Source organism: Acyrthosiphon pisum, chromosome A1 (genome assembly GCF_005508785.2).
Source record: "Acyrthosiphon pisum isolate AL4f chromosome A1, pea_aphid_22Mar2018_4r6ur, whole genome shotgun sequence".
NCBI classification, from domain to species: Eukaryota; Metazoa; Arthropoda; class Insecta; order Hemiptera; family Aphididae; genus Acyrthosiphon; species Acyrthosiphon pisum.
In genome coordinates this window covers 93222498-93240390 of record NC_042494.1, presented here as the reverse complement: position 1 = coordinate 93240390, position 17893 = coordinate 93222498, and the positions used below count along the sequence as shown (strand labels likewise).

The 17893-nt window shown below is 29.6% G+C and overlaps 1 protein-coding gene across 2 annotated transcripts in view; it reads right to left on the bottom strand.

Moving 5' to 3' along the window:
• Window positions 1–17893, bottom strand: part of LOC103308433 — a 36268-nt gene that overhangs the window by 4172 nt on the left and 14203 nt on the right. For both annotated transcript variants that reach the window (XM_029487807.1, XM_029487808.1), the window contains 6 exons: window positions 14918–17843; window positions 11332–12556; window positions 10339–10392; window positions 2024–7804; window positions 1739–1786; window positions 264–377 (listed from right to left, as the gene is read on the bottom strand). In XM_029487807.1, the coding sequence (XP_029343667.1) occupies window positions 264–377; window positions 1739–1786; window positions 2024–7804; window positions 10339–10392; window positions 11332–12556; window positions 14918–17843 (10148 nt within the window). The remainder of the gene's footprint in view (window positions 1–263; window positions 378–1738; window positions 1787–2023; window positions 7805–10338; window positions 10393–11331; window positions 12557–14917; window positions 17844–17893) is intronic.

Here is a 17893-nt window from a genome sequence, read left to right as displayed (position 1 = left end):
TCTAAATGTATGATTTGTTGATTTATTTTGAGATTAGTCTAAGAACCTTCATAATAATATTAATTAAGATAATATAAAATGTATGTGCTTCATATATAGCATTATACTTCTATGATATTGCGTTTTTCATTATATAGGTAGGTAGGTAATTAATTATGTAGAAAATTAACTTATTGTGTTACAAATGAGATGAATCTTTAAAAATATTTGCCATATAAATTTTTATTTTTTAAATTGTATTATTTAATAATTTGATTATTAACCGGTATTTATTTGATGTTGAAAGCGCCAGTCATGCTCGCGTAGATCTATTTCTGTATCGTCGTCCATACTAATTTCACACTTCAACTCCGGTTTTGATGCAGCCACTTGCAACTCTACCAATCACCACAAAAAAGCGTCTAAATCTAATTACTAATATAAGTATTACTACCTAGGTACTAAATGACTATCGTCTATCCTATATTAGCTCTGATAGAGCTTCATTATCTAATGCGCAATATTAGTGAAGTCAAGTCTCGATAACTCGAATTTTTTCTTGTCCATTGAAGTGTTTTTAATTTATGTTTGAGATAAATAACTCGAAAAATACATAAGTTGAATTCATTTTATTCTCTTTGAGATTCGATTTGTCGAGACTCAACTGTATTTAAAAAAAAAAATATTTATACACTTTAAATATGTACTTGTAGATATTATTTAATATTGTATGTACTATATTATATAGACATGTAGATACTATTTATATTTTACTAGTTATACATTTAAATATATACTAAAATATTATATCTTCTATACAATGACATTCCAAGACCCATTAATGAGGGGGATGGAGGGTGACGAATAATTAAGGTTTAAACTTTGTCTTTTAAATTGTTTATTAGCTGTTTTAAAATATATATTTATTATTATAAGTACTTATGTTACTTATGAGGACGTCGTACATCACAAGTGCCGTCTCCGTCTTACTAACGCTAAACATGGTAAATTGTATGTTTAGAATAATCCATTTTACTCGGTTACTGCTATATTTATAATGTTTTAGTGAATTATTGACCAATTATAACATTTAAAGATAAGAATATCACTAAGTAAGGTGTTTTTGTTACTTTAATTTTAAGCAAGTTTTGTAGATATTTTACAATGAACAAAAAAATTAAAATTTTAAACTGCTTACAACTTGTTTTAAAATAAAATAACAAAATCTCAAATAATTCTGTGTGGAGCCTTAAATAATATCCATACCTTTAAATTTTACAATAGGGTAAAATAACTCAAAAACACTTTCAAATCAACAAGAGTAAAATTGATTATTCTGAGCTTAAATTGTGCTATGTTACGCGTTTATAAAATGGAGACAATCGTGGGTGCATTGTTCTTTTAAAAGGTTCTGTACAACTACACATTAAAACTTAATGTCAATAGTGTATTAAAATGTATATGCATTAATAATTCATAATTCATATACAGTTTTATTAATTCAATGAAATAAGAAAATAGTTAATTTACAAAATAATTAACCATAAACAATTAAGACATTTTTTTAAAAAGCTACTTTGTAAGTGAAACATGACTGACCCCTTCGTCCCACTTGGGGACGCTCCTGCTTTTATCTATTTTTGTGTGCTACACAGTAAAAATGGTATACAAATTAAAATTTAATTTTTGTAAGGTAATAACTGAATTTCTAATGAGTTATTTTTATTTCATGCATTTGTTATTAATTTCAATTATTTACCTTGTTTTGTATCATATTTTGATGGTTCTTTTATCTCTTCAGACGATCCTATAACATTTCAATAATATTATTCATCTAAACAAATGGTATTTCAAAGTGTTATATTATTGAAAAGTTGTTAATGAAAATTCAAATATTCAATCGAAGTTTTATCTTAAAAGCATGCAATGGTTATTAAAATATAGGTTTGAAAAGAAAATATAATTGGAATAGTAGAGAAAAATACAATGAGTTTGTATATACAGATGAAGATTACCTATATTACATATCTAATGCACGTAATACCTGCAATGTGTGTTGATGTTTTCTTACTGATTTCAAATCCGCTAGGGGCGTCTTTAGAAAGTTTTCTCAAACATTCGTTTAATTCGTCTTCAGAAACACCTTTACTTGCTAACTCTTCACTATCAAAAACCATTCGTTTTTGTACAATTCGTGTAACAAATACGTTACCATGCTCATCTGTACGTTCTACATCCTCTTGGAATTCTCCAGGTGAAAAATATTCGACAAAGTCTTCTATAATTTTATCTTTGTCGGGTCCTTTTGCCGTTACTTTATGCATTTCAGCGGGCATTCGTATGACTTTATGAGTGAATTCTGTTCCATCTTGGTCCTTTCTAAATGTTTCAAAAGTTTCATGTTCGTCAAACCAATCATGTTTGCTTCCAGTTTTGTCAAGGCCTTCCATACTAGAGACCATAGTATTTGAACCTCCACTTGTGAAGCTAGAAGACATGTTGGATCCAGTTTCACAGTGGTAAGTGGCATTCGTCGATGTGGAACTTATCGGGCCTAGTGAATCATTACTACCTAAAATTAAACTGTTTCTGTATGATGACTCTTTTGAATGGTCATCCATGATTGGACTACTAAAACCACGACTTGAAACACTTGAGTTCATGCAATCATCATAATCATTTTGTTTCCCTTCCACAAACCCAGTATTTGACATATGTTCTAGAGAAGCTGACACTTTCATGTCAGTAACAATTGTTTTTAAATCAAGTGATTCTGTACTAGTCAAATTATCATCTTCCGATAAATGTTTTTCAGAATTATCTTCGTTTTGTTCTAAATTTATCACAGCTTCTTTGATAATTTCATTAATTTTAAACATCCCGTCTTCGTCATCTAATGATTTTTCTGTGGCTAAAGCTTTGTTTTCGATCAACTCAGTTTTAAAACAAGCTGCCTCTATTGTTTCAAAATCCTTAAGAGAAGCTAATGATAAATCATCCTTTTTGCTATTAGAAGAACTTGTAGTTGATGCTAAAGATCCCGAAGACTTGGCTTTCATTGATTCGATTCTTACCAACTGTTCTAGCCTTTCGAATTCTTGTAAAGAATTTACAGATATATTATCATTCTCTAATGATTTTCCTAAGTATTTTTTACTTTCCGGGGTGCTGCTAAATGATTCTTTCATACTGCCAAAACTATCAATTGAATGACTGACTTGACTTCCAATACTTCCAACTTTACTGCTTTGCAAATCATCAGTATCTTCTTCTTTGATATCTTCAAGGGGGGGTCGTTCATACTCTATATTATATCCATAAACTTCGTTTATAGTGTTGTCATCTTCAAATTGAAGTTCAACCCATTTTTGATTTGCAAACTCTAATTCAAGTTGACTTTTTGATCCTGGACTTTCAGAGTCTGATTCATGTTGAGGTGAACCCGTGTTACTTACATTTTTATGGATTATTTTTGTTTTTCTTTGAATTTGTATTGCTTTTCCTTCAGAATCTTCTTCTTTTGCTTCTTTCCCTATTTCTTCTATAACTACGAATTCATCATCTGAGCTTTCGAGTTTTTCTTCGATATTATCCACTAACTCGAATGATTCACTTAAAGAAACTGATTCTTTTTCTTCTGTTTCTTCTACTTTTTCAAGAATTGTTTGTTCCTCACCAGTCCATGAAGGTTCTTCGTGCGGGTCATAGTCTTCATTTATTATGTATTCTCTACCTTGATCCGTATCTGATGATTCTTTACTACTTATTGAAGCAGGTGTTTGTGGAGTTGATGTTTTAATTTCTAGTTCCTTAGCTTCTAGATCTAAGTCTGGGTAATGAAAACCACGATCAACCAAAGGAGCCATATGTTCCGTAATCATAATATTAGGAACTGTATCTGTAGAATCGTCTAATAAATCATCCTCGTCTTCTGAAAAAGGATCTTCTGGTATCGTAGGGGGTAAAGAAGCAGGTATTGCTGGTGATACATGAGGCACCATTTGAAAAGCTGCATCTGATTCGGCAATATCATCAATGTGTTCAAAACTATGTTTATCAGATATACTTCCATGCATATCAAAATTGTGTTTATCATGTATTGAAGATAGTTCTTTTTCTGAAGTTAAATCATGTACATCCTTCGATGAAAGATTTTCAAGTTTTATTTTAGATTTATCTTGAATATGTTCCAAATGTTGGTTACAAACAGTAAATTCTTTGAGTTGATCTTGATCTACACTTCCTTTGTTATCGATAATATCTAAGTCTTCAACCAATATCTTACTAAATGAACTACTATTCCTTCGGTGTCCTTTTTTTTGTACTTCTTCTGATTTTGTGGTCATTTGAGTACATACATTTTGGCAAATACCGTATTCCGTTGGTACTGAAGATGATATAATTGTCACACATTTGTTTTCATTGTCATAATGTTCATCTTCATTTTGAATAGTTGAGGTTTCAACAGATTTTGTATTTTCATCACTGAAACTAAAACTGCATGTTCCAGATTCTGGAAATCCATTCATTGCTTCAACAACAGTTTGTATTGCTTGGCCTTCTGTACTTGATATACTCATACTGGCATCTTCACTAGAAAATAATTTTTCTTCGTGAGATGATGAATCAGACAAACTATCACTGGTTATATGTTTTGGCATAGGATGAAAAGTCATTTCATGTGATCTTTTCATTTTTTGCATATTTTTTTCACTATTAATAGCTGGCTGAGAAAATGGTTGAGTTTTGTACATGCTGCTGTACTTCATTTCGGTTAATTCTGCTATAATTGGTAAGGATTCCCCTCTAATTATATGCATTGGTATTTCTTGTTCATATGGTTCTATTTTATCTTCATCTTCTAAAATTGAGTTTGTACCATCTTGATCAAAATCTAAATCTCCAGTTGAAGCAATTAGTGTCTCAGATGCTTCACTGTTTTCCACTGATGCAAGGTTTCCAGAACTTTCTGAATCTAGTGATTTCATTGATTCTCTTGAGCTTAGTGAACTTATTGCTGTGTGATACTCATTTGATGGTACTGAAACAGCAGATTCATATTCAGATGATCCCGCTAAAAGGCCGTCCACGTCTGACGAACATGGTCTGCTAGACGATGTTAGATCAAACGAATGATAATGGCTATCACTTGAGCTGGAATCTGCAGGTTTTTTTGTCGAGAGTTTATTTATATTAATTGAATCAGGTTTTCTAAAGACTACAGCATCAAAATTTACACGTTTTTCTTCACGAATATCAATTGAAGACGATGATGGTGAAGTTGGTGAGTGGACGGAGTTATCTTTTGAAGGAAAAGATTCCGCGCTTAATTGTTTGATTAGTGACTTTGATGAACATGGCTCAAAATCTTTTATTAATGTCACTTCATTTTTATAATCATTGACTGTTTCTTTGAAAATACAAGATGTTGCTCGATATTCTTCACGGTCTATATTACATATTTCTAATCCATCATCTGTGGTTTGTTCTGAGTGCTGTTCTTCTTTTATCCGTTCATCGTCGAAATCTTTTATCAACGTATCAACGTGTTTTTCGTTAGTTATAATATTTACATTCCTCCCGTGTATATTTTGTTTATTTTCTACTTCAAAGCATTCTTTAGAGTGAATTTCATGACTATCATTTTCCATAACATGCTCATCGACTATTTTCCCCTTTTCAGTGTTTGATATTTTACTTGAATTATGAATATTATGGATACTATTATCATCATTAGAATTATAATGTGATCCGAGTTCTTGTGTTTCTATCGTTTGGTTATTTTCATTGATTATCTTATTTTCAAAAACATCAGTTTTAGTATCTTTGTAGTGTTTTTGGGATATTAATTTATGATCATCCTGCCCATATGAAAAAATATCTTTTTTTTGAGATTCTATTCGTTTATCGTTTTCATTTTGTTGTTCCCTTATATAAGCTTCAATAATTAAATTATCTTTTGCTTCTTTATAGTATTCTTCTTTTTTGTCATGTGAAGATTTCCCAAATTCAATAAGTATATCTGGGTCTTTATTTGTGGGATTTGTTTTAGATTTTTCATAATCACTTTCTGGAATATTATGTTCATTGATACGTGATTTCGTCGATCCTTCGTATTCGATTTCAAAACCACTACTTTTTAAGTCTTCGTCAGTAATTTCAATACTTGAAGTAATCGTATCATGTTTTGAAATACTTTTCAATTGGTCTCTGGACTTTTTCGCTAATACTGATTCCATAATTTTTAGCTGCAAATCTTCTCCTGCCATATCTAAATAACCACTATTTTCCAATTGTTGAAATTGATCAGGTGACATCATTAAATGATGTAAGTTTGCCAACACATCATGACGTTTTGAAAGTTCGATTTCAATTTCATTGATTAATTGCTCAGCAATATTTCTAGCCAGTTCTCCAGTCATTTCTTTTTTTGGGTTTTCAAGAGAATCAATAGAATCAACTTGTTGAACAAAATTTTGATGGAAAATACATTGATCTTTGATATCAGCGTTCTCTAATTCTTGATCGTCCGTTCCTAGCTGAGTGACTTCCCATATTGTGTCCGGGATGTGTTCTTCCGGAGTGTGAATAATACGATCAGGTAGAGTTTGTGAAAACATTTCTTTTCTATTTTCTATTTCATTATGTATTTCATCATCAATCATTGAAGAATCAATTGATTCAGTATGTAAAATGGATTTTTCTTTTTCTTCAATAAATGAACAAGTGTCTGAAGGAATTTCATCAATGTGATCTTGGGTTAAACTTGATGAATTTTTGTCTTTTGATTGTTTAGAGATAATTTTGTTTATTTTTATTTCTTCTGGTAAATCATCAAGTACAGATGATTCAGCAGATTCGGTTTTCGTAATTGATTTTTCACTTGTACTTCCAGTCATTTTATCTGATGAAGTATGTATTGAATTCATTGAAACACTTTTTTCACATTTTAAGCCTAAATATTTTTCTTCTGGTATTAATGAATCTATTTGTTCGTCTAATTCATTAGAAAAAATGTGCTTATGAATTTGGCGGTTAATAAGAACTTCTTGGCTTGGTGATTGTTGACGTGTTGTATTTTTCAATGATTTATGTTCAGGTGAAGATTCTTGTTCCATTTGTATGCCTTCCATTTGAGGTTTAATTTGTTGAATATATTTTTTAGAGGAAATATGTTCAGTTTGATGAGATGGTAATGACATTGATCTAGTTTTTGTGTCCATTTTTTTTTTATTTGAACTCTGAGAGTATTCTCTTTTAGCTGAATCTTTATTATCAAAAACATCTTCTTCTTGAAAGCCTTCATTTTCGAAAGCTAATGATTCTTCTCCATATTTAATAATATATTCAGCTTCAGAATCTAATCGTTTAGTTTCTTTGACAACATTATATTCTTCTAGTTGTGGTATACATGGTTGTTCGTCGAGCAAGTCCGATTTCAGACAAGTGAACTCAGAAACTACATTTTTTTCTGTAGTTTGGTCACTTGTCATTGGTTTGTTGATCATTTCAGGTACTTCTGCATTATCAGAAGCACCGAATGAATTATCAAAGAGTTCTAAAGAAGCATTGTTCATTATAGGTCTTTTTGAATTGTTGATTGGTAATGAAATACTATATCTAGGTTTTGGTAGAGGAGGTTGATTAGTTTTGGTTATTTCTTCCCAAAATTGTTTTTTTGTAGTATAGTTTACATCATCTTCATCTAAAGAAGACGTAATACTACTGTCAATGGAATGTCTAGGATTTGGTTTAGGTGGGATTTTATCTACGGAGTTTTGAAGTGCTAAGTTGTTGGCGTTAGTTGTTAATTCTGGGCTGCGCTCTGTACACACAAATACATACAAACAAAATACAGGATTAGAATATTGGTTATTTATACAATGGTTAACTAACTAACACAAACTCGCCAAAAAGATCAAGTCCTAGGATATTTATGTTATATGGATTACATTTTAAAATGAAAAAAAAAATAGTTTTTTGTAGATCAAAAATCTACCAAGTTGTATAGTGCTATATTTTGTTTTGTTATACGCTGGTTTATATTTTTATATAAAATAATACAAATACATAAATAAAACTATTTCATCAAAATCGTAGTATCAAAATATACAATTTACTATCAAGGAACCATTCTCTCTTTTTTCTATTGTTAGTATTGAAAGAAGCGTTATTATTGTATTTAGCTTCTAAATTATATTTAATTTACCGGCTCCATCCCATATTTGATTAGCAACATCGACTTCTTCATTTGATAATTGGGAAATTATTCTATGGTATTCCCCTTCGACAGCTTGTTTAGCGATTGGGCTATCTTCTAATGTTTCTGAAGCCATACGTTCAAATCTTCTCTCTACCCTCTTTAATGATTTTTCTCCAACATCTGTATCCATTTCAAATTTCATATCTTCTATGATACTTGGTTGATTAATAGTTGACGTAGACACATTACAGTCTTCTAAATCATTTTCACTGTCACTTTGGCCTGGGTAAACAATTTCATCATCCTCTGATTCTAATCGAAATGTAACTTTTCTACCGGGTAATTTCTCTGGAGGTTCGGTTACTATGTATTCATTATCATTATCAGATTCAGTATCGTCTTTATTAATTTCTCTAAACGTTGGTCTTTGGTGTACTGATAATCTTTGAGAACCACCGACTCCTTTTCTGCGAATTTTTGGAGAGGATATTATTGGGATAGGAGAAGGACAATCTGATAATTGTCCGACATCTTGAGTTTCATGAGGATCTGAATCAGAAGATCCGGAAGATAATTCTCCGGAAGCTGCTAATTTAGCGGTTTCTTGTTCAATTAACATATCAATAAGCAAGTTAGTAAGAGTTTCATCGTGGTTACCAGGATCACTTAACATTGTCTTTAACTTTTCTTGTACAGTATCTGGAGATATTTTTGAATAATCAACCGGTTTCCATTCGTCTAAGTGTTCATAATCGTCGGGTACAGTATTCTCTGACGGAGTTCTAACCATTAATGGTCTTATTTGAGTACGATCGTTTTCTGAAAACGATTATTTCTCAAAAAAGTTATACATTAATTATACACCAACTTCCTTACTTCTATTTTATTTTTTTTTTTTAATGTGAGGAATTTTAAAGGAATTAAGGATATAGCAGTTAGTAGCTTATTGTTATAAAAAATCCAATTTCACACTCGAAAACAATACACCTCACCTGTTTTGTTGTGCGGTAGCCATATACAATAACCAGAATTTTGATTCTTTGACATTCTTGATACGGACTTTTTTGTCTTCTTGGGAGTAAAATAACATATTTGAAATGATTCAGACAATGAGTCTTGTGAACCAGATAAAAATATATGTCGTTCTGATAATGGCAAACAAGGCATAGATCTATTCCACCATCTGTATGGTAAACTCGCGGTGTTAAAATTGCCGCGGAAACTTGGTCCTTGAATTTCCTGTATGTTATTGGTTTTTGGAAATCCACAATGGTTTATTTTTTGCATAATATCACTTAATGAATGTCGTACTTGGTTTTCTTGATTTTGAACATCATTTAATAGTCGATAAATTCTTTTTTGAACATTGTCTAAGCTACCAACTCCATCAGATGAGCTTTCAGATTCGGATTTTCCGGTTTGAAAATCATTTGTTAAATATTCTTGTTTTTCTACTTTATTTTCCAAAATTTCTACAGCTTTTACTAATTTTGCTAGTTCTTCTCTACTATGGCTAATTGCTGTATTGATCAATTTATTGTCAAAATAATGTGACCTGTTGTGGCTGAATAATTCGTTTGAAAAATAATCTAAGGGTCATGTTATTTTCATTAAATTATTTACATAACGAAAAAAGAAAAATCAAACCATATATATATATATATATATTTTATATACATATTAATATATTAAATTTTACCATTCTAAAACATATTTTTATGATTATACAAAACGTAAATACAAATGTTTTCATTTTATTAAAATCGTCAATTAATTCAATCCACTTAAAAAATAATTGCTACCGCCTAGTAAATATAATTTGTTATCTTGATTTTAAAAATTAAAAATGTTTTAATTATTTTTTAGTATGTTAAAACTTAAAACAACGTATAACAAAACGTATTAGTGCAAAATGTTACAGATTTGAAATTTATTTTTAAGCATTAACAGTGTTTTGTTATTCTATAAAAGCCGTTTAATTATATTAAATAATTACCATTACATTGAGCAAAGCAGGGAATTGGCGTTAAGTTAGTTTTACTTGGAAATAACGTTTGTTTAATCCTTTTTGCAAGTTTACGTTAAAACTGTGTAAAGTGTTTGATATCTAATTTTTTTTTAAATTTAAAATTGTATTTTAACAATTAAGAACTCACCAGAATTATCTATAGACTTTGCATTTTGTTGTTGAGTTTGATTGGCTTCATCCCCTATAAAATAATTTTAAAATTAAACAATATTTACGAAAACCAATATACAGAAACAAAAATGGTTATATCTTAAATAATATTAGTATTTTAGCTGTAAGAAATTAATATAATCATGCTAGGTCGTACAATATGGTTTAATAAATCTTTAAACATTTAAAAGATCTTTAAGCACGGAGCATTTCAAACATTTTTAATTGCAAATTAATCGTATTAAATATTGTGTACAGCCCATTATTAGTACACTATTTTATTATTATTAAACTGTGTATAATAGAATGTTCTTTAATACATTTTCGATTATTTAGTGACTTACATAGTAGTTATTTAAATGTTAGTTTAGTCCGTCACCTTTTCTATAATATAGTTGGTAATTACCTATTTTTGATATTTTTTTGATACATTTACAGTTATATTTTTGATTTAAATCAAATATCTTTATGTTACTAAAATTTGATAATTGTTTGAAATTGAATTTTCGTCTCAATTTTGGATTACCGCACATGCTTTCAAAAATATTTATTACATCTGAGACATGTTTTGTAGGTTCAAATTTAATTTTCTTCTGCTCAGTGTTTTTTTTTGTTTCTTTTTGGTTAAATATTTTGAATGCCGATAATTGTGTTACAGGTGAAGGGTGTAATCTTTCTATACTTGTAAATTTGTCTTTTAGGGAGTATACTTTTACCAGAGGATTTTTGACCATTGTAATTTGTGTTTGAAATGGTCTATTTATATATAACTGAACTATGCTTACAGGTTGAACGACAGTATATACAGCAATATACGTAAAATATCTATTTTGAAAGGTTTTAACTGTTCCATATGTAAATAAATCTACTTCAAATTGTCGTTTTGGATCATATAAGCTACTCTTAATAAGATACCCGGGTTCTAATGTCTCTAAAATATTGTCATTATTATAATCCCATATGGCCCTACCTGTCGTTATTCCATCATTAAACCATCTCATTGATAGATTTCCGTAATCCCTACCAACGCTTAATAATACCGAATTCTGGCTTTGAAAGTCAATAGAAATGCTAAAGCCATTTCTGTTGTCATGTATCACAAATGTATTATTATTTTCTTGGTTGTTGATTTTATTTGTCTTAATATTTTGATTTTGTTTAGGAATGGTAACATTGCTGAGAGTGGGTTCTGACATGAATTTTGATAATGTTTTTTTCTTATTTTCTTCAGAACGTTTTTCAAAACTTTCTTCAATCTCGGAATTACACCGGTTTTTATTTCGATATCGTTTTTTACCACATTCTGCTTCAGGCGTTATATTTTTTTTGGATGTTAATACTCGATTTCTATATTTATGTTTACATCGATCTTGTTTAACGGTTTCTACAGATTCCACTACACCTACATCTATATCATGGTAATATGTATTATTATTGTTTTTAATATACGATTCTGTATCTCCATGTTCTTCAACTGTTATAATTTCTTCTTCGGATTCAAAGCCTTTTACTTCTTCGTTAGGAGATTTGAGCCAAATCGGGTTTGATTCTTCCGTTGGTGATAATGCACTTACTGTTCCATCTTTTGAGTGAAATAAAATTTCTCTGTGTGGCTGGGGAAAATAGGGCATTGATTCTAAAGGTTGTTCGGTGTATTCAACTTCATTAATTATTCCTTTATCATCTGTGAAATGTTCAGTATCAGTAAGTTCATCTATAACCTTATTGTTTTTTTCATATCCTTCATCTTCACTTAAATCTTCGATATCTGTTAGAATGAAATAATCTATAGGACCTGGTGTAAGATTAGGAGTTCGAACATAATACTTTTCCTCATCTGAATCTGACATAACTTCAACATCTGTACAGCTATTCAAATCCGACAAACCAGGAGAAAGTGACTTTTGTAAATGTGTAGTTAAGGGGGATTTCAATATAATTTTTGATTTATGTCTGATTGGTTTGGGAGAAACTGATCGTGGTTCATGTATCTTAACATTATTTTCCTCATTTATTCCATTTAATAGATTTGTTACTTCAATGTCTTCCTCATTGGATTCATAAGCAGTTATTGCGATCTGGGGTAAGCTTTTCTTGCTTGCTTCTGACATTTCATCAGATAGTAAAAATTGATTTGGTTTCCCCAAAACTAAATTCAACTCTATTGATGAATCGTCAAAAACATTTGAGTTTATCTGTGGAAATAATGTAAAGTTAAATGAAATAATATGAGTTAAAAAAATTAAAACTCATTTACAATTATAAAAAGAGATTTTAAAGCTCTACCACATTGAACAATTTTTTTTTAATTGGTCCTCAGACTACTAATAAATTATAAATATTAGTGTTACTCATAAGTCATAAATTATAAAAATAAAACAGGGGAAAACTATGCCAACCGTTGTGAAAATATGAATATGAATTTAGCAGACTTGAAAAATTTGGATCATCTTAAGATATTTGATTTGGCTTGTATTTTTTCAAGAGAAATTTAATTTTAAACTTTTTTTCATTTAATTTTTGAGAATTTAACTATTTAACATATAAGAAAGAAATACATAATAAGGAATCATATTTTAAGTATTTTATAGTATACTATACTCGGCGCGAAATAATATCATGACCAGGTGGCGGACCGGTTAACGTCCGTTACTCGCAGCCGATTTCTCATTGGTTCACTAAACATCTGTTCACATAGCCGGTAATTGCCACTATGGTGGGCGGTGCGGTGGAGGAAGTTGTTTTGAATGCGCGACTGGTCATGATCTTATTCCGCGCCGAGTATATAGTCAGCTAACAAATTTATTCTACAAAATTGTAATTGCATAACAAATTTACCAAGGTAATAATATTTTTTTTGATATTTTGTACACCAATTATGTTTTGTTTTCAAACAATATTATTCATCTAAAGATTTAACAATGTGTAGAAATACTAAAATCTAGGTTCAAAGTAGTTTCAAAAAATAAATCACTCATTAAATATTATGTTGGGAATATGTTTATTTTAAAATATTTTTTTACTGAGTTTTCTGTTTAATATTCTGTACTAAATATGTTTTATGTCTTATTTTGAATTATTTCAATTTTATGGATGCAACATTTTCTTGTCATTAGTGTATTATGTGTTATTACTCAATATAGAACTGATAATCTATATTACTGTATTATATATGAATAATATTTATACACTCCTGTAGATTTTGAATTTAATATTATTTTTAAAACTATTAATAAAATTGTATTTTGTTATAAACACGTATACGGTAACAGCATAAAATAATATTAAATACAAGAATAGTTGTTACTCATATAGTCTATCTATCGATTTAGATATGAATCTATATCGATGTTTGTAATTTTTAAGTATGTGACTACGTGGGACAATTAAGTGGCGTGCAATTTGACTTTCCTCAATAAACGATAACTTACTGTCGAGGTGATGTAATTCCACCTAAGTTCTTGATTCTTTTAAAAATAGAGTGAGTAAAAGGTGTTTATCAATACATTAAGAGTAGGTTTATTATATTATTATCATTATTGTTCAAGGTAATTATAATACATGGTAGTGTCACTTCACTATCAAAATCACAATTGTTTAAATGTCGTAATAAAACGGTGGTCGTGAGCAAGGGCAATAAAGCAGTATTTAAACATTGGAGCCTGGAGGTACTTACATCAACGATGAATATATTCATCTGGCTTATAATTTTTGATCTTACATACCTACGATGGTGGCACATATATTGTGAAAACTGTTGATGTACTAGTTTAGAGGAATGGTGTAGAGGTTTGCCGTAGAATATTTTATAGGTATTCATAAAGTTTTCAATATTCATAAAACAGAAATTGTTTATATACTTGATTGATTTGTAAATAGTAGCATTAAGTCATATTTGTCCGAAAAACTACATAAAAACATGGTAGTTAAAACACTTTGTGGTGAATCTTAGCTTCTCCAAGTCACAATTTCAGTAAATAAGAATACCAATGTTATTTTTTTATGTGTATACATTATAATATATGCATATATATATGTGTATGTATGTAATATGTATGTATGTATGTATGTATGTATGTATGTATTTATGTATGTATGTATGTATGTATGTATGTATGTATGTATGTATGTATGTATGTATGTATGTATGTATGTATGTATTTATGTATGTATGTATGTATGTAAGTAAATAATTTTAATTCTTTTTTTTTAATTGTTAAAAAAAAAATCTATACAAACAATTCGTACAAGTTATTATGATATATTGGTATTAGAATTCATTGTAACATGAATTGCTTGACAGGGAAAGTCACCCATTGGTAATACCCCATTAATTTTAATTCTTACTGCAGTTTGTACACTTTGCTTAGTGTAGAATTCTATATCATGTTCTTACAACTAATGTAATTAATAAATACAAAATTTTCCATATTTAAAAATTTTAAAAGACTAATTTTTTTTTATAATTCATATTAGTTGTATATTTATGTGAATTGAAAATTTTGTTGTAACTATATTTATTTGTTGGTTTATTTAAAAAATATATTGTTATATACCTCGGAATCTCGATTGGTGTCTGAGGTTGAAGAATGAGTAGTTTCCTCATCATCTAATGATACTGATTCTGTTACAGAAGCAGGCTGTTGTTCGGACATTGATGAACAAGGAGAACGTTTTGGTTGTTCATATACTAATTCTACAGATGATGCACGATCTGAGGATCTTGAGAAGACTTCTGATGTAATTAACACGGAACTGATTTTTTTATCAGCCTTTAAACATCTGTGAGCCGGACTTACTGGTAATGATGTTGGACTTATTTTTCTAGGCGAAGACATAAAGTCAAAACCACTTCTTTGTGATGGTGCACTTAATACTCTTGGGTCCGAAACAGATGAAGATCGTGTATCCAAAAGTGATAAATTCTTTTTAATTGGTGTTTTATTTGAATTGTCTTTAATAGGTATTCTTGATGGGGACGTGGGAATTTTTTTTTGTTTATCTGATATTATGCGTTGATATTTAGTTGAAGCATCAGATGTTTTACTATAAGCATGAGAAATATTTTCTAATTTTCTATTACGGGATTCAGTAGATGCCATATAACTTTTAACTTTAGATTTAGAAGATGTTTCGGGTACCTCTACAACCTGTTTATTTTTTAATTTTTCATTTACACTTGTCTTACGGTATTTTTCTATTTCTGGTTTTTTCAATTTTTTAATTAATGTTCTATTTGCTACCGATAGCTTGGTATTTTTTTCTTGTGATTCATGTGGATGTATAATCTTTGTTGAAATATTACTTGATGAACGTTTTGAATCTACCAGTTTAGTACTTGAAATGTGTTCAATTTTTGAAAAGTTTTTTTTATTAATTGTAGTAATTGATTTAGTTGATGATTTAGTTGATGATTCATTTGATATTTTAGCTAAAGTATCGACTTTTATTGAAGTTATATTTTCGTGTAATGTTTTATTGTTTTTAATTTCAGTATTAAATTCCTGACGGGCATTAATTGATTTTTTTGTAAGAGACTGATTTGAAGAATGGGTTTTAGATATGAAAGTTGAAGATTTGTGTTCACGATTATTCGTGGTTTCAAATTCTGATGCAGAAGATGATACGAGATTTCGTGTAGTTTTTTTGGTTGAGTTCAATGATCTGAAATCTTTCATTTCTGTATCAGCCTTTGTTCTTAAGCTGTTTGATGATCTGGTTAAATTGGATTTAATGCCGACACTTCTACTTCTACTTTGACTCGTTGCACTAACATTTTGTATCGATGTTTTGGATTCGAAAGAGGAACGAACAATCTTTGTGCTTTCGGATCTCATAACTTTAGATTTATTAGATGCCGTATATGATTTAGATATTGTAGATGAATTTGAGCGTAATGAAGAACTGCGCATAACACCAACAACTTCAGGTTTGATAATTTCAATTGATTTGGTATCTTTTTTCATAAATTCATTTTTAAAACTACCTAAATCTTTTGTTTTCTTAGAAGAACTGAACCCTGATTTTGTAATATCTGTTTTTCGAATTCCATACGATTTTTTACTTACATTCTCTTCATTTGTGCTACTTGAAATTACATTAAATGTATTTGACACGTTAGTTAAATTATTTGAAGACGCCCCATGATCAGTTTGAGATGTGGTACCCATGCAGTAATTCTCACAAATATCAAAATTTTTCAATTTATGATATTTTAAACTATTTTCAATACCTTCTATACTTAATTCAGTGTTATCGAAAGCAGTATCTTGCACTAAACTAACATTCTCACAATTTGATGTATTATCGACATCCTCAGTTTCGTTCAAACTGTGATCGAATTCAAAATGACCTAAAGTTGTAGATGTCACATTCATAAATTCACACAAACTTTCGCTTAATTCAAAATTAGACTTATCAATAGAAGAATCTTTAAGTTCATTTGAAGATTTACAAATACTAATTGACGTTAAAGTATCAACTTTCAAATTACCAAAACGATTTAAACCAGGACAACTATTTTCACCTTTACTTACAACAGAAGTATCCTCATTCTGATAAACATTGTGATCAGTCAAAACATCAACAGTGGCGTTTGTTTTTTCTGACATTTTATCAAAAACAACAACTTCAGTTTCATATGGGAAAGAATTATTGGAGTTTTCTACATTACTAAAATCAGACATTCGAAATTCGTTTTTAAAACTATCCAGTGAAGTGACTGTTTTTATATTATCACTCGATCTCACAGGATAATCAATACATTTTCCAGCAATAAAATCATTAAAAACAGTATCAACTGAAGATGTGAACGAATCAGGGATGTCGGACTGAGAGTCAAGTTTGGGAAAAATTCCACTAGATTGATAAGTGTATAATTTCACAGATTCGAAAGAATCATCTTTAGTGTCACTAATGATGGAATGAGTTTTTTCACTAGTAGGTTTGTCAGTATCTTTTTCACTTTTATCGGATTTTATAGATTCTTTTGAAACTAATTTAGGTACAATCGTTTTATCACTAGTAGGTTTTTCAGTTTCTTTTTCACTTTTATCGGATCTTATAGATTCATTTGAAACTGATTTAGGTATAATCGTTTTATCACTAGTAGGTTTGTCAGTATCTTTTTCACTTTTATCGGATTTTATTGATTCTACTGAGTCAGATTTAATTAGATCAGTTTTCTCCCCTGTATGTTTTTCTGTTATTGTTTCATGTGTGGTGGTTTCTTTGCTTTCAATTTTTGTCGTTATTAGTTTTTTAGTATCATCTTTAGTGTAACTAATTATGGAATCAGTTTTTTCAGTTATTATATCATCCATTTTAGATGCGTCTTTTAGAACAGTAGGTAAATCTTTATCACTTTTATCGGATTTTATAGAATCTTTTGAAACTGATTTAGGTATAATTGCTTTATCACTAGTAGGTTTGTCAGTATCTTTTTCACATTTATCGGATTTTATTGATTCTACTGAGTCAGATTTAATTAGATTAGTTTTCTCCCCTGTATGTTTTTCTGTTATTGTTTCATG